Source organism: Rhea pennata, chromosome 2 (genome assembly GCF_028389875.1).
Source record: "Rhea pennata isolate bPtePen1 chromosome 2, bPtePen1.pri, whole genome shotgun sequence".
NCBI classification, from domain to species: Eukaryota; Metazoa; Chordata; class Aves; order Rheiformes; family Rheidae; genus Rhea; species Rhea pennata.
In genome coordinates this window covers 44600995-44625010 of record NC_084664.1, presented here as the reverse complement: position 1 = coordinate 44625010, position 24016 = coordinate 44600995, and the positions used below count along the sequence as shown (strand labels likewise).

The window sequence follows — 24016 nt, the reverse complement described above, 5'->3', positions numbered from 1 at the left end:
AACTCATGACCAGGTAGCATCAACTTCACTCAGCCTCTTTAGGAGATGCAGGCCTGCCTTCCAGTCTACTGACATTTTAAAAATTACTAAGAAAGAAAGAAATGGGGGGGGGGGGGGAAAGAAAGAAGAATCCATGTTTGGATACGCCTTTCTGAAGTAGCTACCCTCTATTTCTAGACCTTTTACATGCAATAGAGTACAGCCGTCTCATCCTCAATATTTAATGAAATACTAAAAGCAGTGCAATACACTGAAACAAACTCTGCAAGATTTACAGTTGGCTCGCTCCAGATCTTCCCAGCATCTTGTACTTAGCTGATTAAAAGTTGGAGTTTCCACGGACATCTTCTCTAATAGCAAAATGCTTTTAAGCCCCGAACAAACTGTATAGATCACTGAACAAGCCACTGAAAGTGTTTCGTGCCTGATGCTGTCCAGAGCAATGTTCATCCTCTGCCCAAAGAGGCACGCTACCTGGCCTGCGTTACGGCAGCCTTAACCGTACCAGTATCCCCTAACGATAAAAGGAATTAGCCAAGGCTAGTAGCCCTTAAAAGAATTAAAATAATAATAATAACAAGGCACAGGCAGTATGCTTCCCGCCTCTCTCACGCCAGCTTCTGACCACGAGCCCTACGTGATATTGAATTCAAGGAAGCGAGGGGCGAAACAGCAAAAAACGAACCGGCCGACCCCGCGACTCGCGCCGCGGGGCTATCCATCACCCGCTCGGCGCGCGCCGGTCTCACAGGGGCACCCGTGCCGTACCGTACCTTGGTTTGGAGATAGTGGGGGTAGTAGTAGGTGTACTGGGGGTACATTGGCTGCTGGTCCAGGCGTTTGCCCATGTAGCTGGAATCCTGCTCGCTGGTGCGGGGAACTCGTTGACAGGGTGTAGTGCCCCAGGCCTTTCTTCCTCTCAAACCACTATTCCTGACAGCACTGGTGACTGATGAGGCTTTCGAGACTTCCTCGCCTTCTACCGCTCACTAGTTCCAGCGCAGCAAGAATAACAATAATAATAATAAAAAAAACCCGTGCGCGTGCACGCACACACACACATATATATATAATATATATAGCGCGCGTGTGTGTGTATGCACGTAGGTACGAAAAGGCGCCCGCTCGGCCGCCCCTCGCCGAGCAGCCAGCCTTCCCCTGCCTCAGCGGCGTGCCTGCGGCCGTGCCAGCCGCCCGGGTCGGGAGGAAAACGTCCTGCGAGAGGAATCAGGAAGACGGTGCAACTCCAAATCTCTGCAGAGCCGCTCGCTCACCCGCCGCGTCCTTCTCCCTTCTCTCCCCTCTCTCGAGCCCTCCCTCTCGCTCCACACCCACCCCCCTTAGAAAGAAAAAAAAAGGGGGGGGGATAAAGAAAAGAAAAAAAAAAAAGAAAAAAGGGGGGGGGGGAGGGAAGAGCCTTCCCCAGCCTAGTTGCCGCTGCCTCCCTCACGGAGTGACATGGTGCTCCGCGCTCGTCCTGTCTTTCATTCAAACCCCCTCCGCGCCGCGCCGCCGGTGGGAGGGACCTCGGCGCGCCGCTCCCCCGGGAGGCCGGGCCGCCCCCGCCTCCGCGCCCGCCTCCGCGCCCGCGGCCCGCCGCGCCGCGCCGCCGCCGGACGCGCGGCATCGCCGCGCCGAGGGCAGCGGGCGGGGAGAAAACAGACAAATAAAGACCCAAACACCTTTTTTTTGCCCCCTCTTTTTTTTTTTTTAAGGAAAATAAAAAAGAAAACGGGCAGGGGGAGGTTACGGCGCCGTGTAGCGGATGAGGGGCGCCTCCCCCTCGTCGCCCCGCTCCACCCCCCTCCAAAAAACAACTAGTTGGTGCCACAACACGGCACTTCGCAGAAAGGCAGAGGCGCGACCCGGGGCCAGACATATTAAACGCGTACTTTGTTAGACCGCTTATATAAGACTTGGTTTATTTAAAGTTGGAACAAAATGGAGGAAGAGGGTAAAGAGGAAACTCGCCCAGCCTGGCTGCTTTCAGCTGAGCACAGAAATACTCCTGCGGCACTGAAGTTGGGGCCGGGGCTCCGCTTGCCCCCGGCGCGGCCCCGCCACCCACCTGCGCGGCAGCCCCCACCTGCGCGGACCCGCCTCGGCACCGCCTCTCCAAATATCCACCCGAAAGTCTTGCAACCGCACTACACTCCAGCGGTGCGAAAGCGCGGGGTAGCAAGATGTTTCCTCTTGTACACACATCCCAGCATTTTTTTTCCCTTTTTCTTTTAATTGCTTATTCCTTTAGCACGTCATCAAATTCCTGGGCCTTTCTACAGTGGCTGTGGCTATTTATAAATTTGGGGGGAAAATGTGGGCCAGCAGTTTCTTTTTGTTTTTATTTAAATCATCAGTAGTATTGTGGCAGGATTGTCAGCTGCTGTATTATCAACCAAATTGCCTTAAAAAAAGAAAAAAGAATTATAAAAAGAATTTCTTTAAAGGGACACTTCTCAAGGCTGGTAGAGCTAAAATTAGACTTGCCAGCTGTGTTTTGGTTTGTGGGCACGTGCTTGCACATGACAGGAACATGGAAATAACACGCTTTACTCTGGCAGTTCGCTGTTCTTGTGAGTAGAGTTTTTCTTTTTTTTTCATTACGGATTCCTATAACTGCCCCCTAACCTGCCAGTTCGTGAGCAAGAGAAAGCCGCTGAAGGAAGCGGGCAGTGCGGGAAGCAATACACGCGTACAAAATACGGCCTGCAGGTACCCTGTGGTTTCGTGACCAGGCATCAGGAATCACTGGCCCTTCAGAGCCAGCCTGCGCCGTACAGCAGGAACGGCTAGGTGCTGCGCTTACAAAAGCATCCGGCCCCTGGTTTTGGAGGCAGACAGTTGGAAAACTGGTGCTTTGTTCCCAAACCACAGTGCAAGCGTTACTGGCGTGGTCTGGCCCCCTCGAGGAGCGCTGTGAAGCATTAATACCAATGCAGCTTCCAAGCCTGTGGAAACAGAATCAGAGGAAGGGCCTAATTCTGAGCGCTACTGAGTATTTTCAGTTTCTACCAAAGTCAAAGCCAGTTACGGTGCCTTGGTCCCTTGGAAGCCCAGAACAGAAGTGAGTAAGGAAGGAAGGAACAGGAGGAGGAGTCAGAAATTCCTGGCTCCCAGCCCTAGGCTCAGTTTATATTGCTTCCCAAATTCAAACTACGCTGCCTCTCATGGTAGTATATGATACTCCAGCAATACTCTTGCTTAGGCTTTTTCTTTTTTTTTCTCCCCCCTCCCCCCCCCCATGGGTAAAATAGACTGTTCCAGGGTTCATATCTGCAAAGTGAATAGTGATTTCTTGACGGTACATTATACTTTGAGCCTGACAACTTTCAGACTGTTCTTTCAACTGCCAGAATTAAGTTGTTGGGCTTCTCTCCCCACCTTCTCACTTTTCCCCCAGGATATTAACAGAGTTTTTCTTCCTAAGCAGTTTGCTTGTAGAAGTGGATGTAACCAGACTGGGAGGAAGAAAGAACCTAAGTACAGGGTGAAATAAAAAAGAAACACTAAATAAGGACGAAAAATAGTGTTCTGACAAAAGATCTATCTGAACACACGAGGTTTGCTAGAGCCATTATTTTAAGACTAGAAAATACTATTTTGACTATTTCACACCACTGTCATAAAAGTTTCCCCCCAGCATTGCATTCACTGGCAAGTAGTTGCAAAAGTTTCCACAAGTTGGAAAAGGCAGACTGGTACCTGAGCAGGGAGAGTTGGGAGGGGGCTGGCTTCAGCTCCACCATGCATCTACTCTCTGCCTGCATAAGTCTTAAATGTGCAGATGGTTTAGATTTCCCTTTTCACCTGCAATCCTGGAAAGGTGCTGAGCACTTAGAACAAACAGCAGAGATAGCTCAGCATCATGCATGATAGAACCTTCAGAGATGTAAGACACAAGTGGAGGGAGTAAAATTAGGAATTCAATACAAAAGAGTGGGGACCGGGGTGGGGAGAAGAAGGGAGGCAATATAGCATAGCAAAATGCAAATGAGCAGCCGCAAAAGCAGATTTAGGTAGCGCACAGCCTCTGAACAAATGCTAGCACTGGAAAATGAAAAATTTCCATTTGCAAAATACAGACATCAAAAAGATCATCTGTGACTTGGGAGCACACTATTTAAATAGAATCTCCTTCATTTTCTGGCCTGTGCATTTGAATAACTGAATCTACTTGCAAACTGAAATAGCAGTTTGCCTACCAAGTGTTAAGTATAAATGTTCCTCAAAAGAAAAGACAAGCTGTTCAATCCCGGTGAGCCAGAGCGAGCTAACTTCACAACTCTCCTTCTTCCTATTGGATGCTCATTATCAACTCAAACCCAGGACCGCTCCTGGGAATCAAGCAAGCAAGCCGAGTGCCCAGGCACCTGAGAAGAAATTGCTGCAACCAGTGTCACCCAGCACGCAGGGTGATTCACAAGACACACACAGCAATAAAAATATCTTCAACAGGACATTCAGAAGTGAAATAAAATAAATGGAAGCAAATCAACTGTAAAGCAGACAGCCAAATACATTCTAAGGAAGACACTGAAGGATATTAACTCAGAAACAACGAAAGCCATGGATAAGAAACCTGGAGTTAACTGACAGGAAAAAAAAAAAAAAAAAAGAAAAGAAAAGAAAAAGCTTCTCCTAGCAGACTGAGGTGCAGAAATTACATATGCTTGGCTGTATTTGTACATTGCATAAAATACAGATTTCTTCATTCACAAAAAAAATAGATGAAAAGAAAAAAGAAGGTAACTAGTGGAAGAACATAACTCAGGGGTTCACATTTGCTTAAATACAGTTCTATACACTTTTTATTTTTAATAAGAAGCCCTATATATCAACACTATAGCCTTTTAGCTGCACCATGAAAACCTTCTTGATTCATATATATCTGAATCAGGGAGTAATTCAAAGATATTCTGGCTTCCTTCTCCTGAAAAGCACTAATATATATTCTAGAATAATTAACTTTTGACAAAATTGCATCAAAATTGTCTAAGTTTGGACTAGGGGAAATTCTCTTGTTTAACAGAGAAATACAGCTGCCTTCACCTAAAACAATATAAAAGGTTAAAGAAAAAAACCCAACAATTATCTTGTGATTACATTTTTGACACTGTCTCTCTGGTTTTATTCTCTCTATTTACTCATTAAAGCTATTTTCAAAGGAGACCATAGTGATGCTTGACAGCTTGTTTACAATGGGTTACTAGAAGAATACTGATTTTATTTCTAGATCTGTCAGCTCATTCAGTCCAGAGACCTTAAAACTATATTGATGAACACAGAATTTTGCTATTTAATAGTTCATTTATCAAGCTAATTTGCTTAAGGATAGCTAACTGAATTTCTAACAAGTGATATATCCAGATGCAACCTATCAACAAGGCTTGCGATAGACAACAAGCTTGGAGGGGGGATGGAGGGAAAAAAAAAAAAAAAAAAAGGGAGAGAGACACAGAGAAACAAAACTTTACCTTAATACCAGTGACAGAATTAAGTGTCTGGGATCTACATGATCTGAGAACGGATTTCTCCATTCTTAGATCTTCTCCCCTCCTGCATAGAATGCTGGGTCTCAGCCCTACCTTTAGCTCCAAGAAAAGGAACTCCAAGATGCATGTAGATGAGCCCATCTGGGTAGATATGATCTTTTCCCAAAACAGCAATTGCTGGGGCTGTGGGAGGAGGAATTTGTTTACAGGACTACTCAAATGTCAGACCTGGAGATGGCCTGGGAACCCCTCTCACCTGACGGCTCACGCCTCCTTGCCCTCCAGCTCAGGGAGAAAAAGTCGACATGGCCTTCTGCAAGGTTAGGCACAGGTCGCGCATCTTCTCTCTCCTTCCTGCAGGTGCCCACAAATTTTGTCGATGGGGCAGAAGGAATGTCAGATACAATTTTTGTGGTAAGGTGGAGGAAATGAAGGAGCCACAAGAGGCCAACACCACTTAGGGTGGTTCCCTTCCCACCCTTTCCCCTCCCCCCAGCACACACACCCCCTCCTCCTGCCTTGGTGAGAAGTTGCTCAGGTTGGCTCTCAGCTCTTCTTCAGTAGCACCATGGGGTCTTGGATTCAGCAGAGCTGCAGCCAGACACAGGAAATCTCCAGAAGGGATTGAGGTGAGAGACTGGGACAAGAGCAAGGGTTTGACAGCCAGCTCAGAGCCATGGCCCAACACCAGCCGCGGGCACCAACGCACCTAGCCCTTGCACAGCCGTCACAGACAGAGCAGTACCCCCAACTGCATTGTGGCAACGTGGACGCTTCGGGGATCAGACCCTGCATATTAGGATACAGATCAAAATGGTTCTTTTTACAAAGAAGTCAAACCTATATAATTTGAGACTAATTTCTTGATTATCTTAAACTTGACTTTTCTGTTGTTTGTTTAGGGTTGACAATAACAAATTATCATTAGTTTCATTATTTTTTACCTTATTATCTTCTGTCTTAAATTAACATGGCTCACATGTTTCCACTGGTCTACTTTTGCACAAAGTCCCAGTGCTAAATGGGATCTAAGGTAATCTCTTATTTGCATAAACAAATGAAACTAGCAGCCAATTGTGTAGACAGCCCAAAGTTATGTTTTAAGATCCTCTTTCTGTAGATGCTAATGGACATAGGGAGAGTAAACAGTATCGCCTTAATCTTCAGTCTCCAATCCTTCCTGAAGCATCTCGGAATGCTTTCCAAATGTTAATTCATTCTGTGATGTGAGAGAGAATTAAGTAACACAACCTATTAGCTGTGATGTCCAAGTTGTCACAGAAGAATGATGGATCCTTCACATCCTAAAGGCCAAAGCAAATGCAAGTAGCAGGGTAACAGGACAAATCGCCTCACAGCTCCTTTCAGTTCTGGAGGAGATTCACGAGGAAGGAAAGCGGTCTAACAGCAGAGAAGTGCAATGTAAGGAAGCTGAAGAGCCATATTGTACAGCAGTGTATCACTGCTGTGTCCTTAAGTAGGATCATACATTAATATTTAGGGCTTTCAGAACACACTAAGATTTTGCATAAGGTTAGAAGAGATGTTTTCCAAAAGTTTTATTTCCTATAGCAGCTCAAAACCACAAGTCAGTAAATACTGCATCTGTTCATGTGTCTACTTTTTAGGACAAAAAGGGCAAACAAAACCCCGAACAGTAACAGAACTAACCAAGGCCATTTTGCTATTGTAGCACATTAACTCAGTACTACTAGTGTCATTTGCAGTACAATTTCAGAGGGAGAAAATTCTCCGGTTCCACCTTTCTGCCCCCAAAGTCCTGCTTACTGGTCACCTTCTCCACTTCTCCGTTTGCTTAAAAACCAGATTGTAATCAGGAAACATGAGGGTTTTTTTCTTAGGGAAGTTTATTTCTGAAGGTAATGGGGAGACGTAAATATGCCGCCTGTTTACTGAGGCTCATAAACACATAAGAACACAGGCAATTAATTGTCACTGAGAGAGTTCCAACGAACACGGAAAATCCTCGCTTTTTAGGGCGTGTTTAACTAAATGTTCACCCATCACGTACTGAATTACTTAGTGAGATATTAATTTTGTGCTCCAACTGAGGGTAATCACAGAACAGACTGGCATTATTCAAGTTGCTCTATGAAATTACAGAAAGGGGACGCTTAAGAACAAAGGCCAGCAGGAGCCGAGCCTCTCGACTTGAAAGGAATTATCTTTTCCTCTAATTGAAGCAAGCGCTGTGTTGTTTTATTTTTTCTTTCCTTCCTCTTGCTAAATTTCCAGCCGTGCTGCTGCTCAGGAGAACATCTTTGTGCAGGGGACTAATCGTAGCCAAGGCCCTGGCGCGGGGGCTCATCTGCATGGGAAAATTTGCTGGCATAATGATACCAGCATCCTCTACGGCCATGGTAACACCAGCATAACCCCTCGTGTGGGCATTCTTAGGCTGGAGCGATTACGCTGGGGAATCGCCCTGTTTGCGTAAGCATCGAAAAACCAGGGACCAGGGTTGTGTTTTCCTGCTGGCGCTGCCGGTGCCTGACCTACCCTGTGACCTTGGACAAACCACATCTCAGTCCTCCTGCCTTTCTCACTCTGTCTCATCCGCTTAGATTGGAAAGGCTTTGTGGCAAAAACAATCGCTGTGTTTTTACATTACCACAAGGGAAACTCAATTTTGGTCCTATGAAAAAACATAGCATCAGAAATCTGTAATAATGTATGTAAACAGCTTGTTCCTATACCGTTCAGACAGCTACTCTAAGATATCTCCCACAGACTCTGGCATTTTTTGCATGGGAAAAAAAAGTTAACAATAGGCAAGAATAGAGGGTCATCTCAGGCTAAATTCCATTACTATCAAATATAATACATTCAGCTTTCTCCATACTTATCCTCCCCAGCATGCCAAGATACATTTCTTCTTCTCTGACAGGCTTATTTGCCCACTAAATAATTCTTCATCTAACGTTGGCTGTAAATAAGGCCTGAAAGAGCCTTTGCTAATAATTTCCTTTTCATCTGCTAATAGACCCCCTTATAAAATGCAGTATAATTACAGTAATACCCTTGCAATTTAGCCCAAAACTTCATTCAAAAATGTCTGAAAATTCTTTCCTTAGTGTCACTGTACTTTTTGTTCTTGATGAAATCCCCAAATAAGACCTTTTTTGCAATTCAGTTCAATTTTTGATTTTCGTATGAATCTTAGCTTGACCCAGCAGCGAAGTTTCCCCTTTTGTTCCCCCCAAAAGTCTAAAAAAGTCTGTTTTTTCAATTATTTTTTCAAAGATATTTTAAGCAAAAATTCTGTTTTTCTATACATACAGTAGGAAAACTTTGTTTAGGAATTAGGCTGAAGAAATGCCATTTCTTAGTTCTGTAGTGAAATGTGTTTGTTCCTTGTTTTTAACTGAAGTGCATGAAACTAATCTTTGGACACACCAAAACGCTATTCCTCTCCTTCTCACCTGAACACAAGCAGGAAGTGAAGCAAAAAGCATATAAAAGTACTCACCAGACCTCTAGTGCATTGTTATCAACGTGTAAAGCTTTCTCATGACATTACAAGAAGAATTATAAATGTCCATTACGTATGGAACCAGAAGATTGTGTGTAACATTTTCAAACATAAGGGGAATATCTAGCTCTCAAATTACGTTACCCAGATGCTGAGAAGATGTATAGCAAATGGAGAAGTACTGCACTGTGAGGTGGGTGAAAAGTTCTACTCACAGATAAGCTGGAGACTTGAACCAATTCTCCATTTTTCAAATCTGTTCACTCTTCTCTAGGAATAATGGCATTTTTTGTAATAGACAGCTTCCATTTACCACAGAACCAATGCAACCTGCCGTGAAAAATCAAACTTTATGTCACGCCAGATTACTGTCCATCATAACCAAAGAAAATGTATTGAACTGAATATATTTGGTTTAGGAAATCTGTATTTTGTCAGCTGCAGTATAACTCATTGTCCATAAACAGTACCAAGCCCATTCTAAACAGAGCAACCTGTATAAATGTTTAACCTCCCAATCCTATACTTGTCAACTTTCCAGAACAAAAGTAAGAGTGATACCTGACATGTAACAAAAACATATTGCCACTTTCTTGTACCAGAAACATCTTCTGAATAGATTGTGTTCTACAAACAGACAAATGCTAATTATAACTCAAATCTTCCCCTTTTCTCTCCACTATTAATTTCTTTTCCTCTCTCCCCTGATGCATCTTTTCTTCAGCCTTGTTCATCAAATATCCTTTGCCTTCAAAAAATTTCATCAAATCTCAGCATCCTCATTCTCCTTCATGAAAAAGCTATCTGTTTTGAGAATAATTTGCCTGCCTTTTTGTATACATTCCAGCCAGAGTTTTTAATAAAGCCTAGGGACTCAAAGCTACTATATTTTTATTAGAATATGGTGGAAATTTTATAATGATTTCTATTCACATTCAGCAAACGTTCTTCCCTATTGTTCTACCCTATTCACCTCTCCGAACATCCTATTCCCAGATCATTTTTCATCTGTAATCCTTCATCCATTTTGTCTCCTCTTCATTGCTGTCCCCACCTAACTGCTGTCTTGCTTTCTTTTTCTTTCCTTCCCTTTTCTCCCTCTTTCTTTTGTTGACACCATTCCTCAGTCACAGACACCTTCAGTTCCACTGGTATCTTTCTACCTGGAATCACAGTTGTTTGAATGTAGGACCAGAGGGTCTTTGGTTCCCCACCATGGGGGAAAAAAGATACTACTGAGGTATTCTTTACAACTTGGAATATGTTCCTGCTCTGTGGGAGAAGAAAGCCTGCATGCCATAAACATTGAATTTTCTTGTCAGCTAAGGTGCCTCAGCAGAGGTGGGAACAGAGCTAGGGCGTTCAAAACCTAGTAGAAGGTGAGGATACTACATTCATTAAATAGAAGAAGAATTGGGTGTGATAAGACAAAGATCCAATCAATCTTGCCTCTTCATGACTTGCTTTCAATAAATGGATTTAAAGAAGCTTCTGCTAGATGTAAAGATATAGGTAACGATCTTCCCTCCTCCTAACCCCTGCAAGTTGGAGAGCCCTACAGTCAACACACTTGTCTTTTCAGGATCTCAAGGCAGCTAAAAAAATAGTCTTTGCTGAAGATTTTCACCTCACAAACAGTGGGGTAGAGAATGACAATGAGAAAACACTAAGAGTGAGTAGAAGTGAAATATTAATCTTTTGATACAGTTTTCCAGCTGAAATACACCAGTTCTGCTCACTGGTAATTTGTGGTATTGGCCATATGGCACCTTCCCACAAAATAAAAGCAGATATTTCTGCACAGAGCGAAAAAGTTGCAGGAGAAAAAGCCCTTCTTTCATTTCATTTCCGATTTGTATTTTAGCAATTTCTTCTGCTAGTCATCTTATTTGAAAGTTTTATCAGAAGGGCCAGTAGCATTCTATTGCTATGGTTGTTCAACATTTCCCATTTTATCTCCATTTCAGTTAACTATTAGTTTCTCAAACCTCTACCATCGCAGCTGAATGTTTCCATCCCATAGATCACACCCTAACTTTGAATTCATGTTGAGAAGTCTTGAGAAATTTCAGTCAGGCTGCCGGTCCTCTTCTTGTTTCTCAAGAAAGATGCAAGATTTTTCTCAGTGTCAGAACAAAGTGGTGCCAAATAGAGACAAAAAATGTCCAAGCTCATCCAGCTTCCTCTCCTCGCATAGTGGCTGGAAAGAGCCCAAGGGAAGGCAAGATATCTTACTACAAGCTTCGGAAGAGAGACCTGAAATTTGGCCAAATGGGTGAGTCTTTCCGTTAGGGATGTGCCTTTTGCCTTATGAAAGTTTTCCATATTTGGCTGCATGAAAAATTTTTGAAAGACCAGAGTCCTTGCACGCTCAGCAAATACCTACTTGGAGTTTCTGCACCCACTTCCTTCGCCAATCCCATAGACCTCTACATGCGACACTGTACTCTCCTCCTGAGTTTTTCCCAAACTGAAATGAAGGAAGGAAAAGCCTCCAGACAGACCACATCAAGAAATTCCTACCTCCCTCTTAGCTGCAGGGTAAACAAAGAGAGGCTAAAGAAAGCAGGGCTGGCCTGACCTGAGAAGCACAGCACGAGATCACAGATATGACCGGAGATACTAGCACCTAACTGCGGTGGTACTGTGGCATACTGTAGTATTTTTGCAATTATGATATTACTGTGGTGTTGGGATACTACCCACTGCAATGAAGAGCTGTGAAGCAGAGAGCCCGAAGGGAGACTGAGGAGTAAGAGAGGCCTGTGTCTAATATATACAGACACACTGACTTGTGCTTCTGAAAAGGAGCCCAGCGTACGTGGTTGTTACAGACCAGAGAAGAGAGAGATCCGATGGAGAGCTGGAAATACCTGTGCAAAATGGGAGGTGAGAATAAGAATGGAAATCCAGAGGAATAAAATTAAGAATGAAGGAGCAACAGCGATGGTAACTAGTTAGGTAGGAAGAGCAGAATTTGTCTGGGGACATAGGGCAAAAGAGGAGCTGAAATGGGTTAGGATGGAAGAAGCAGAGATGTGTGTGTTTTTGAGAAAACATCCTGGCAGTGAACCCAGAACTGCTGACACTGACCACTCCTCTGTTGTCACCAAAAATCATCTACACCAGCTGCAAAGTGCTCCATTCCCTTCTAGCACCAGTCCACACAGATGACTAAAATCTAATGCTGCCAGACTCTCTCTGTCTCTGTGATAAATAGAAAGATTTCAACCTTGCTGACAATCCATTTGTCAAATATGCCATGGGATGGCATTTTCTGGTTCCTTTTTAAAAAAGCTAAAACCTTCTTCATACAAATTAAATTAAAACAACAAGGGGAAAAATTCCATGTGATCCTACATTTAAGATTAATGAGAAATGAGATAATTATAACGAATAATAAAAATATAAATGAGTGTTCACAGTGAAGTCCATTACAACTGCATAGACAACCATTATTCTGTAATTTTATACTTTTTGAACACTTGACTTTGCAACCTTAATGCTTTTTTAACATTGTTTTTGCCTGTGTAATGATATATACCAATCTCCAGACATCAGCTGCAGTCTTCATGTTTCCTTCATCCTCTTTCAGCCAACTTTTAGTACCAAGCATGAGAAGAGGTTAGCAATTACCTCACTGAGCACCAGCCAGGAGATAGAGGGATGCGTTTGGTTGTTTTCTCTCTTCGCATTTGTAATTCCCATCTCAACAGCTGGGACTGGGCAACAGGCTCTTGGGGTTAGTCTGTCAGATTTAAAGCCCACTGCGCTCATTGCCAATTTTGCAATTTTATCAGAACTCCTTGATTCTGCCATTTGTTTCTCTCCTTGGTCGAACAACAGAACCCAAGTTAATGAGCCTTCAGGACACAATTAAATATTTATTGGTTCAGTTAGGGCTGTGGCCAAGAGCATGGCATCAACCATTTTCTCGATTTCTTTTCATCTGACAGTGTGCCCATTACTTCAGTGGTACATGTTGTCCTTCACTGCTGGACCCCTGCTTAGACATGACACTAGACACATTTTTGCTAATTGGAAAAAGGCATTACACGCTTACAGACTACCATAATATTTCAAGTTTACTGCTAGGAAAAGCCAATATTAATAAGAGTTGTATTTGCATTTCTTCACACGTTACATATTTTAGCTGGAAATGTCAACTCTTAGCAAGTTCTTAGCTGTTGTTCCTGAAGCATCATATTTACAAATGTCCTGTAGGACTGTCCCAACTTCTTGTCACTCTCACAGTTCTGGGTCACCTTAAAGTTGCTGCAAGTCCCTAAACATCTGCATCATTCAGACTGGAATTCTAATGTGTACTGTGCAGCAACCTTCACTACGCTACCTGCATGCTTATATGCAGGTGGCTCTCCTAGCAGCTGAGATTTCTATTTGCAGTAAAAGAACACTCTATTTGCAGTAAAGAGCAGACACTTTTGGGGATCAGCTCAGCGACTCAACTACCTGTGCAACACATTCTCATTTCCACCTGCATGACCCTGAAGCAGTCATTGCAGTCTGAGCGGAAAAAGGGAGTTAACACTAAATAATATCAGATAAGAGCCAATCTGCACTCAGCACTCTTCAAACAGCAAGAGAAACATGCCTTAGGTGTAAAGTGAGAGATCAAGTAGGAGGAAACAGTGGTGAAGAACGATAGGGCAAATGAAAGACCCTCTCTGCATGCCCCTCTGAACTGGGCTTTTCTATTAAATTCCCAGCTGTAAGAGAAAGAGGACAGAGATCCCACACTCTCACTGTCATAAACAGTCATTTACTTGTTCTTCAAGATTACAAAGAGATATATAAGCCTCACAGTATTTACATCTGAAATTTTATGCAAATAATTTAATTGCCTCCTTGCATGAAAGAAGAAACATATTGACACCTAATTCAAGATTTAGACCTGTAACTACACTAACCAGCAAGGGAAAAAAAATACAGGTGCTCTATGGGTACTTAGTTGTATAACTCCTATAAAGATCAATGAAAACAGAGAGTCTAAATCCTAACATGCTGCTTTGAATAGGACCGTCTCTGAGCTGAAATGATGGACGGCTTTATATATATACAGACACGCACACACACATAACCCATGATCTAAGTAGGCCGGTAGATGACAGTATGTCATTGCACACTTCAGTCCCCCAGGACTGTCTGGAAGCAGTTTGACCTGTCTCAGCAGAACTCTCTCTTAAACATCACAGTCCTTTCCTGCCCCAGCTATTAAAAACTGCTTCCAGCAGTGGACCAAGCAAGTTGCCCACTCTGCCACCTGCTCCTTCTCCTCTCAGAGCCACAATACGCACCTATGGCTCAGCTCCACATACGGCTCCTGTCCGCCTGCACTGCATGGGCTCCAGCCCCAGCCTCCTCCCTGAATCTGGTGGTTGTTGCATGCCAATCAGCAGGAACACCCATGCCTTTTGGCTAGGTGTCCTATCAAGCCCAGGAATTCTGGAATATAACAGAGATACTAAAATCTCTGTTACCCTGATGGAGCTTCTAAATTTCCACCTTATGCACTTCATGCAACACAACAGAACGTATATTAAAAGACAAGTTGCAAGCTAAACAGCTAAAATCTATGAAACATTGCAATTAAGACTGCTTACTCCACCTTAACAATCCTCTTGAGCCAATTCATTAAACTAAAATCTGCAGAACTGCATGCTCTATTCTAACTTTTGGGCCCCCTGCCTTGTTCTCTAGAGTTGGTTGGGCATTCCTCACTAAAGACAAAGTATTTCCTCATCACTTTTTAATACTGCATCATATTAACCATACAACATCCAGACTCTGTTCTGAAGACAGACTTAATGTTTGCATAGGCTTTGGAGTAGGCATTTTTCACTACAGTGGTAGCATGCTGCACAACATATGTAAATTCATCTTCTTAACACCTAAGAAATACGTTCACCTGTAGTTAAGAAGTAGGCAACTGACTCTCATTAAAAAAAAAAAAAAAAAAAAAAAAAAAAAAGTAGAAAGTTAGCACTGGTTTTGGTGCACATTTTGAGAATGGCCTTAAGTCTTTTTCTGAATACTGGCATCTACAGCACAACACCAATTCTCTGTTACCTAGGCTTCTTAATTGTGCAGCTTCACCAATATTGCCTATATATGTGAAGCTTTGGCTGTTTGATTTCTTAGATTTTTACAAAGGGAAAGTGGAGAAAACAACAACAAAAACAGGTGCTATCTGGCTAGTATTAATCAACCTCCAGGACCTGGCAGCCAAGTGTTTATCTTATAATCAAGAGGAATAAGACACATAGCAGTAACTTTGAAGAGATGATGGGGGAGAAGGAGAGAGGCGGATGCAAGAAAGGAGCTCCTTGAACACCTCAGCAGGAGCAGTGCCCACTCCTCCATGGCAGTGTGGGGACGGGGCTGAACACTACCTGTGACCTTGGGAGCTGCAGCAATATTCATGCCAGCATCCTTCTATGCCTAAACAGCCCAGCTGTCACCTTGATGCAGTCCTGGCACAGGAACCTGACACTACCTGTTCCCAACTTGCATGCAGACTTGGAGCTTCAGGTCCAGCCATAGCTCCTCTACAACATTAAAACCTCCAGCTCCCTCCCAAACAGGCACAGAATGAACAGAGCAATTGGTAGCAACAGGAGCTTTCTCTGCTCCCACACGGGGAGCAACACTCCTCACCCCTGAAGTTCACAGATGTATTGACAGAAGAGGACTGGGAACTCAGGAGGGCAGATACTGTTTCATGTTTTGGCCCTGCATGCTAATATTAGTCTTCTTGCTCAGGAAACTTAATCTACTCATACAGCAACTGAAAATAAAGATCTATAAAGGGAAAAGATGGAAAACCTTAACAATAAGCTGTTTAATCAATCCCTTTCTACATATAAAATTAGTGATACAGAATTGTAAAATTATCAGAGAATGAAGCAATAATTTTACAAAATAGTTAAAATAGACTCCAAAGGATTAACATCTACAATAGATTATCTTCTCCATACTAAATTGTGTAATGGATTTCTCTCTATTGGGTAATTTCGCTATAGCAGAAGCATGAGCTATTCTTTTTAAGGGGATCTCTAATATCTACATATGCCTTTTATTTTCTTTTTCTATTTGCTGCAGGCATGCAAAAGTAATGATTTTGACTAAGAAAACATGTACGTGTTCTTGGTGAGGTGTTTTAATATTTTAGGGAAGAACGTACAATTCACACATGATCTTGTTTGGAAAGATAGAGCAGAATTCTTCACTTTGTAATGGAGTACAATGGGGCTCAACAAAGCAAAAATAGCACTGTGGTTAAGATATTAGACTAAACTTGGAAGATCTTTTCTGGTTTCTGGCTCTGCTGCAGACATCCTGTGTGTCCTTGGATAAATGCCTCTTGTGAGGCTAATTTCATTTATGTGCTCATGTACATAGTAATGAGCCTCATAAACAGCCTATAAATATAATCACTCAAAATAATTTTTAAGGTAGTGCCTCATATTCTGTGAGGAATTTCATGTTCTCTTGGGAAGTAGAGAAGTGTATGCTAAGCTAAAGGCATGAGATGGATTTGGATCTATCTCAATTTCTGTGCATCTGTGTGCACATTTAAATTTGGCATATGCAGACCATCCCGATAAAGAAGAGACCACGTTATTTGCACTATTGGCCATTTTATTTCTCAAACTGGGATTGTTCCCAATTATGGGAAGTAATGCTGTAGGAAGCAAGGAGAAATGCACATATAGATGATGATTTCTTTCTTTGAAATATGTGCTGTCTCTGTGTCCACTTTGTTCAAAATTCAGCCTTTGAAATGTCCTGTAATAATCTGTGTGCATGCACAAGAGTTGCAATTACTTACATAGACCCTACTGCAAATCACAAGCTCATCCATACTTCTGGCACTTTCATGCCTTAACACACTCAATATTTGTAGCTATACAGTTCATAAGTAATCTTCTACAGAAATGGTGGTGCTACAGCAAATGCAGATCTGCCTGCTCTGCTATGGCATATCACCATTTGTGGTGGCAGTCTACCACTCTACTGCTTCAAGAGCCTCTGCTTCAGATGTCCAGGTGAACAACTGCTGCACACAGCAGGTCTACATCACGCAGGCAGCAAGTGCACCTGGATCCTGTAGAAACACTGTTCTGGTATGTACAAAATCTACTCCAATAACTTCATAACCCTACGCAAACTATGTTAGTGTTAGACCACCATAATACTTCCAATTTTGTTACTCAGTCTCTGATCAGATCCTTTTCAACAAGGATGATCTCCTCCAACACATGTATTTATACAGTTGTCAACTCCTCGCAGTGAAGGTAAAGCAACAATAGTAAGTAAATCACACAAGTACATTTTACAAGTCTACAACTACTCCCTGTGCCTACTACCTATGTCTAACACAGATCTTGTAAAAATATGTCTACCCACTTTCCAAGTAAAATCTGATTATCTGCTTCTCACAGCACCTGAAATGTTTCCTTACCTGGGAGAAGTCACTATAGAAACTTAATTTTTTTTGTTTAAACTTAATATGTACAGTTAGCAAAAACATACACGCAGTCATTTCTGTGGGGATTATTTACAAATGAAATGTGTTTGAAAGCTTACCTCATCAGGAATATGTTTGCCATAAAGCAGGGTTTCATAATATGAAAAGGTAATTGAAGACACTCTTGATGACAAACCAGGACACAGCATTATGTCTTCTATTTGCAGTACCTTAAATCTCTGAATGCTCTTCATTACTCATTTGTAAAGTAACTATTGTTTCCCTTAATCTCTGAAGTTTTCCTTGCATCATGTTACTACTTTCAAGTAACTAGAAATGCCAATAGCTTAGTGAATCAGACAACTACAAAATACTCTAAGATTGTTAGAACACCAAAAAAAAAAAAAAAAAAAAAAAAAAGGGACAAAATTAAGTACGTAAGCAAAAGATATCTGCTGTCTCCAAATAAAAGCATCCATTTAAAGATTTTAAGTAGGTACCATGCAGGTAAAAAACCTGTAACTGACATTTCCAGAAGAGATGATGATTAAAATATGATCACTAAAAAAAAAGGGGGGGGGGGGACCCAACTACTGTTTTTTTCTGCCCAGCAGCCCTGGTGTGTCACAGTTACTCAAGTGGAGTCAGGTCCATAAGGGCAGAGGCACGCTCCTCTGGAACTGCCCCTGCGGTCTGGTCTCTCTGGGAATTACCAGCCTGAGCAATCAGGAGCAGAGCTCACCACGCAGCACCTTTTCGTAAGGGAGAGGAGAGGAGAGATGAAATGAAGAACCAGTGCCCTCTTGCCTTGCCTCGCAGGAATGGCCGGAGCTATTCGTCAAATGCCTCGGCACTGGATCGTCTCCGCAACAGCAAGGCCAGTGGCAAAGCAAGAATCTTGACACTCCCAAGGACTTGTTAATTTTGGCAAGTAAATTATGTCTGGGGAACTGATGTGGAGAAAATGTGGGTGTTACAGTGTTGCATGCAGTATTATAACATTATGAATAACATTCATAATGCCATCGGATACCTTCCAAAAGAAGGCTACTGATATAGCAAATATATATATATATATTTTTTTTTTAAATATTGGCTCATATTTTATTAAAGCTCAGGATACAGTGACAGTTCAACAGTAAACTGTTTGTAACAATTATTCAATAACAGGTTTTACAGCAAGCCTGGATAGTTTCTTGCTTGTATCCTTTTGGCATTCACTTTTTTGTTTGTTTGTTTTTAAACTGTAATGACAAGGGCATAGCTCATGTTTGCTGAAATACCTCTAACTACACATACAAGCTCTGATCAGTATCACATTTACCACCGTCTCATACAGCCACCACACTGGTATTTTGTATTTCTCATTTAACAACAACACACAGAGTAAATCCAAAATGAGCCTTAAATAATCTTGTTCAGGGCAACAGAGAATAATGACTGTCTTCAATGAGGGGCATAATTACAACAAGCTGTCAAAGGAAACTTTAAGAAGGTTTGGGGGCAGGGGGGAATTAAAAGCTATTTACCTTTATAAAAGCAGAATGAATAAGGGTAATGAGTAATAACCCTGCGAAAATGACAACAAAGGGGAACATTCTCAGCACCACGAGCGGGAAATTAATCAAGTCCCTCTTTTGTTAACAGGTGTTACACAATAAATTCCCTGCGTTCCACCCTGAAAAAGCATCCTTAATATTAGAAAGGAAGAAGTTCTAATAAGAAATAAACAAGAAAAATGCTACCTTGTACTTATGTTGCATCATTTACATAAGTCTCAAAGCACCTTTCAACTTCAACAGCGTAAAATAAATATTGAGGTTCAGTATCTTATGGCATTTTGATTTAAAATAAAGGAAAAATACAATGTTCTAAATTAACAAGTAAGCAATGGCTCCATAACTACAACAGCAACTTAGACAATATTATTTTCAGGAAACTTCATGTAATAGCTAACAAATTACTAGTGCATTTGCTGGAGACATAGGAACTTGTGCATCTCGATCACATCTGCAACACCCCAAACCTCCCCACTGAGTCAGGGAATACTTCAGTTAGAGTCAAAGAAGCAGATTGCAGTTCTGTAAGCAGAGGACTGAAAAATCAAGAAATTCTTACTTCTAAAATGGGATCCAATTGTGAACCTTTTGGCTGTCCACAAAGAAGTTAATGAACCAACCTATACAAGTCATCTGCCTTCTCCCCCCTCTAAAATAAAAATAGCAGTATTTAACCATCAATCTTAGTGAAGTGTATGGTTAACTTACTTAAATCTTTAAAATATTTTGTGGAAGAAAAGTGTTCTATAAACATTAAATACTGTTGAAGTAGTAAGCAGAAGATCTTTTGCAAGCGGGAATTACTACATTTCCTTTTCTTTATATACCAATTACTCATTAATGCCACAAAACAAAGATTAGTTTTGACATTTCCCAAAGAATAATTTTCACTGTTACATACAATTTGTAGTATTTGACACTACAAATAAAAACATTGTTCAGTACATCCCTGAACATGTTCCCAAGCCATTACTGAGGGCTAGAAAGCTAAGATGCAGTGCAAAGTACCTTTTCTTGCTAGTATCCGCTACAATTTAGTTGGGTATTTACGAAATAGATGTGCATAGAGCATGTTACAATTGCTTCTTGTAAAACTGAGCACAATTAGTTTAGATGCTGACTCCTTTCAGGAAGAGATTGCAAAACATGCCTTGCAACTCTGTATGTTACAATAAATATAATAAAAATTTCAAAATAAAGGATAATTCTCAGCAAAACGCAGAAGTACGATGTTGTTCTGTATGGAAAAGCCAGTAGGAATGCCCAAGAGATCTGTGTGTTTTAATGAAAAACTATGAAAAAGTCAGGTGAAGGTGCTATATACAGGTCAAATAACAGTTGTGTAAGCCTAAAAATAGTTCAGTAAGAGGCATACTTTGCCGAGACTGTTTTGCCCCTTACGTCATCTCCAACATCCACCTCACATCGGTCATGTATAGAAATTAAAATCAAAAGACAGATCAAGGGTCTTGCAAAAATCTTAGTCAAGTTCCTGGGGCACTAGGACCATCTGTGGTGCTGCTGCTGACAGCAATCGCCGTCAATGGGACTCGCCACTTGCTAAGGCAAGGGGGAGACCCATCTCTACCCCAGCTCACGCGGAGCACCAGGACGACCCCAACACACAAGGTCCTGGGCACAGGGAGGGCGGCAGGATGCTCCAAAGCTAGAGAGAAGACTCAAGCCAGAGATTCCTGACCAAGTTTGTGAACAGCCAGTGTCCCAAAAAGCACTGCCAGTAGACTTTGGGAAAGCTGGTCAGTGATATGTGCAACTACTGGTCTCCTGAGCTGTATTTGCCAAATTGCGATAAATTAAGCTTAAAAAAAAAAAAAGAAAAAACAATTTCTTCAGCCACTTTTTTCCATTTAAACAACTGCTGTTGTTGTGACAAGGGATGCTAGGTAGTTATGAATGACAGTGGCCAGTATAAAAGTGACAGAATATAGCATTTGAAAGAGGTCCTCTAGGAAGAAATAAGCAGTAAAGAGAAAACATAAGAACCCTTTTTGCAGAATACAAGGCACAAAATTGCTTTTAAAATCTGCTGGGGTATTTTTAGAAGCTATTTGAAAATAAAGTTTTTTAGTAACTATAAATAATTTTTTAAAAGGAGAATGTTCCTGTATAAGCAATCACAGTGTCAAAGTCCAAAGAGAAAGAGAGGGTTCTAAAAGGCAGAAAGTCCAATTTATTCTCAGCGGAAGCTGAGCACCTTCCTCTTCATGCACCTTGGAAAGTCTACTCCTAAAAGCTTTCACAGTTTTCTATTATACAGTTGTTTCATTCACAAACATAATTAAAACTAATAGCACATAAATATGAAAATTATGGGCCTCGGATAAATCAGTGAACCTGTGCCAATTTACTCTAGCTGCATACGTAGCCCTCGAGTGAGATTTTACATGAATATACACAAGCCTTATATCGCATATTATCTTGCCCTGTTTAGAAAACGACAGGAAAGTTGATCTGGTTCCACTAAATTTTGAAGAGCAAATTTATGTCTTGAAGCACATGAAAAGCAGTCTCCTTTGCTCAGGCTACATGCTTAGAATACATCCAAACTTTGTTCATCATTGGTCATGCTGAGCAGGCAGTCCTATGATTTCTCATCTAATCAGCCTCAGAGTGATTGTGAATCCAACAGCTGTGTCTGAGCAATTGGAAAAATAGATACAGAACAAAGGGGAAGACCCATCTCAACAGGGCTTCTCCCTCAAGTACATAAACTCAGCTTCAGTGGAATGTATCAATATTTCATTCACTATTTTGTACTGCATTTCTCCTGTGGTTTATGCTCCAACCACTTTCTTTTAAAGGTGCATTAATGTCTTCTTTTAACAGCATCCCTTCTAAACTTTTCCCCTTGCTTAATGGGCCTGAAGGGATTAAAACCTTAGCAGAAGAATGCATCTGTTGTACATAACATCACAGTATTAGACTATCATAATGCTAACTCATTTATTTTCATTTTGTGGAAGTATATCTTCCCTTGAGAATGATGCTACAGGGTATATTTCCTTCCTGATGCTTCCTTTCATGTGTTGTATGATATTAAGAAGAAGCACTTGTATTCAAACATCAGAAACCCAAGGCCCACTTTTTACCTTGCATTTTGAGGCCACATTATACCAAAAAGTCAGTGAGGCTGACTAGCAAAAAGCTACAGAAATTCCTCCGATCTCAGAAAGCAAACACCACACATTCTTCCCACTTATCACAGTTCCGGACACTGACCAGACAGAACTGACTTAAATTTGCTCTTGGTTTAGGTGACTTCCTTGCACATAAGTTAGAGAAAGCAGAAGTTACCATTTCAGAGGGGTCAGCTGTGATCTCACTGCTGGGGCACGTACCAGAACGTTTGACATCACTGCAAACAATAGCGTCATTCATCTTCTACTGTTGGGCAAGTCTTCACTACGTGCAGTGGCAGCAGATGATCAATGCATATATGCGTGGAAGTTAACTACGGTTTTATTCCTTTGCTCTTGGAGTGGAGTTCTATGCACAGGGTGCTCGGGAGTCCCCATCATACATGATCGAGACCAGGTAACTAGAATAGCCATAAGGTCAAGAAATTCAAGGGAACATACTTTTTAAGTTACCAAAAATTTTATAGCTCTCCTGATTGGAAAGATGTGTCATCTGAAAACCAACTTCACTCTAAGCCTGCTAAGAGAAACTGGGTATAGTTGGTACAAGAATCAAAGGTTGTCAGATTCTTAAACAGGTACATGATGCCTCAGTAAGATTTTCAAAAAACATCTAAACATCCACTCTAGATTTTGGGCATCTGCATGTCTTAGATCACTGGCATCTAATTTGGCTGATTTAACCCCTTTTACATGTACATAGCACAGCCCAGCTGACTTCACTAGACATTTCAGAGTAGAGTAATGGAAAAAAAAACATTGTACAGCACTTTGGAGATCAGTCAATAAAGATTCTCTTTTCTTTGAAAGAGGACAGACACAGTGCACATCATTTCCTAGAAACCAACAGAGGTACACTCAGCTAGAGCAACAGCAGGAGCAACCTCAAACTTGGGTAAGCTTTTCTTCTCAATGATAGGTTAAAACAGGCAGACTTTCATTGCTGCAATAAGCAGGATAGAAAATAGTATTTCAGAGAGAATTACAAGGATGTAACCACTTTTTTTCTTTAAATAGCACCAGGTAACATTACACACAGCATTCAGGACAGAAATACACCAGCACAGACACGATGTAGTTCCTTACAGCATTTAACATGAAAATTATCATACAATAAAAAAGAAACCTCAAACATTTAGGTGGATTTGAAAAACATGCATTCCCTACCTAGCAGCTGAACTGACTAGCTAATACACTGAACACTTCATGTTAGGTCTTGTTGAAGAGAAGAAAAATCAACATTGCTATATAATACTTTGGAAAAATTGGACATTTCCAAACATGCCAGGTTTTCATATCTTATTTTATTAGCATACTGCACAGACTTATTCTCTCTGATATAATTCCACAAAGAAACAGTGGAAAAGCATTTAAATTTTGTAGACAAATTGCAGAGATTGCATGTTGAAGGGTAAAAATCTAAGAGAACTACTTTCGTATCAAGGCAAGAGAAGAAGGGCACCCTTAGGTGAAAATTTCCAGGGGCAGTTCTGAAGAAGCAGTTTGTCAACTTGAGCAGAGAAGGATGTTTAATTCTCCTAGCTAACATGATAGTGATCAGGAAGAAAAGCAGAGCCAATGCTTAATGGTTCAAATGGAGATGCTGGCAAAGAGCAGATTTGGAAAGAGACAAACCTGCAGTGTTTTTTACTCAATTTTAGTACACGTTGAGCTGAAAATTCAAAGTGCTGGAGAGTAAAAATATACCATATTTTCCTGTTTCTTCATGCTAGCCTTTTGCAGGATCTTGCACTCTTCCCGGTCTAAGGGCAGTCATCAGTCTTAACCTTAAGACAAATTTAAGATGTCTGGTAAATAGCACAGCA

The 24016-nt window shown here is 41.5% G+C and overlaps 1 protein-coding gene across 7 annotated transcripts in view; it reads right to left on the bottom strand.

The window, feature by feature from the left end:
- The window catches only part of RBMS3 (RNA binding motif single stranded interacting protein 3), a 700426-nt gene that overhangs the window by 440279 nt on the left and 236131 nt on the right, over nt 1–24016 (bottom strand). For 2 of the 7 annotated variants that reach the window (XM_062569356.1, XM_062569357.1), the window contains exon 1: nt 774–1455. The exons of the other annotated variants lie outside the window; for them this stretch is intronic. In XM_062569356.1, the coding sequence (XP_062425340.1) occupies nt 774–848 (75 nt within the window). In that variant the 5' untranslated portion in view covers nt 849–1455. Of the gene's footprint in view, nt 1–773; nt 1456–24016 lie in introns of those variants that run through there. 7 annotated transcript variants of the gene reach the window in all.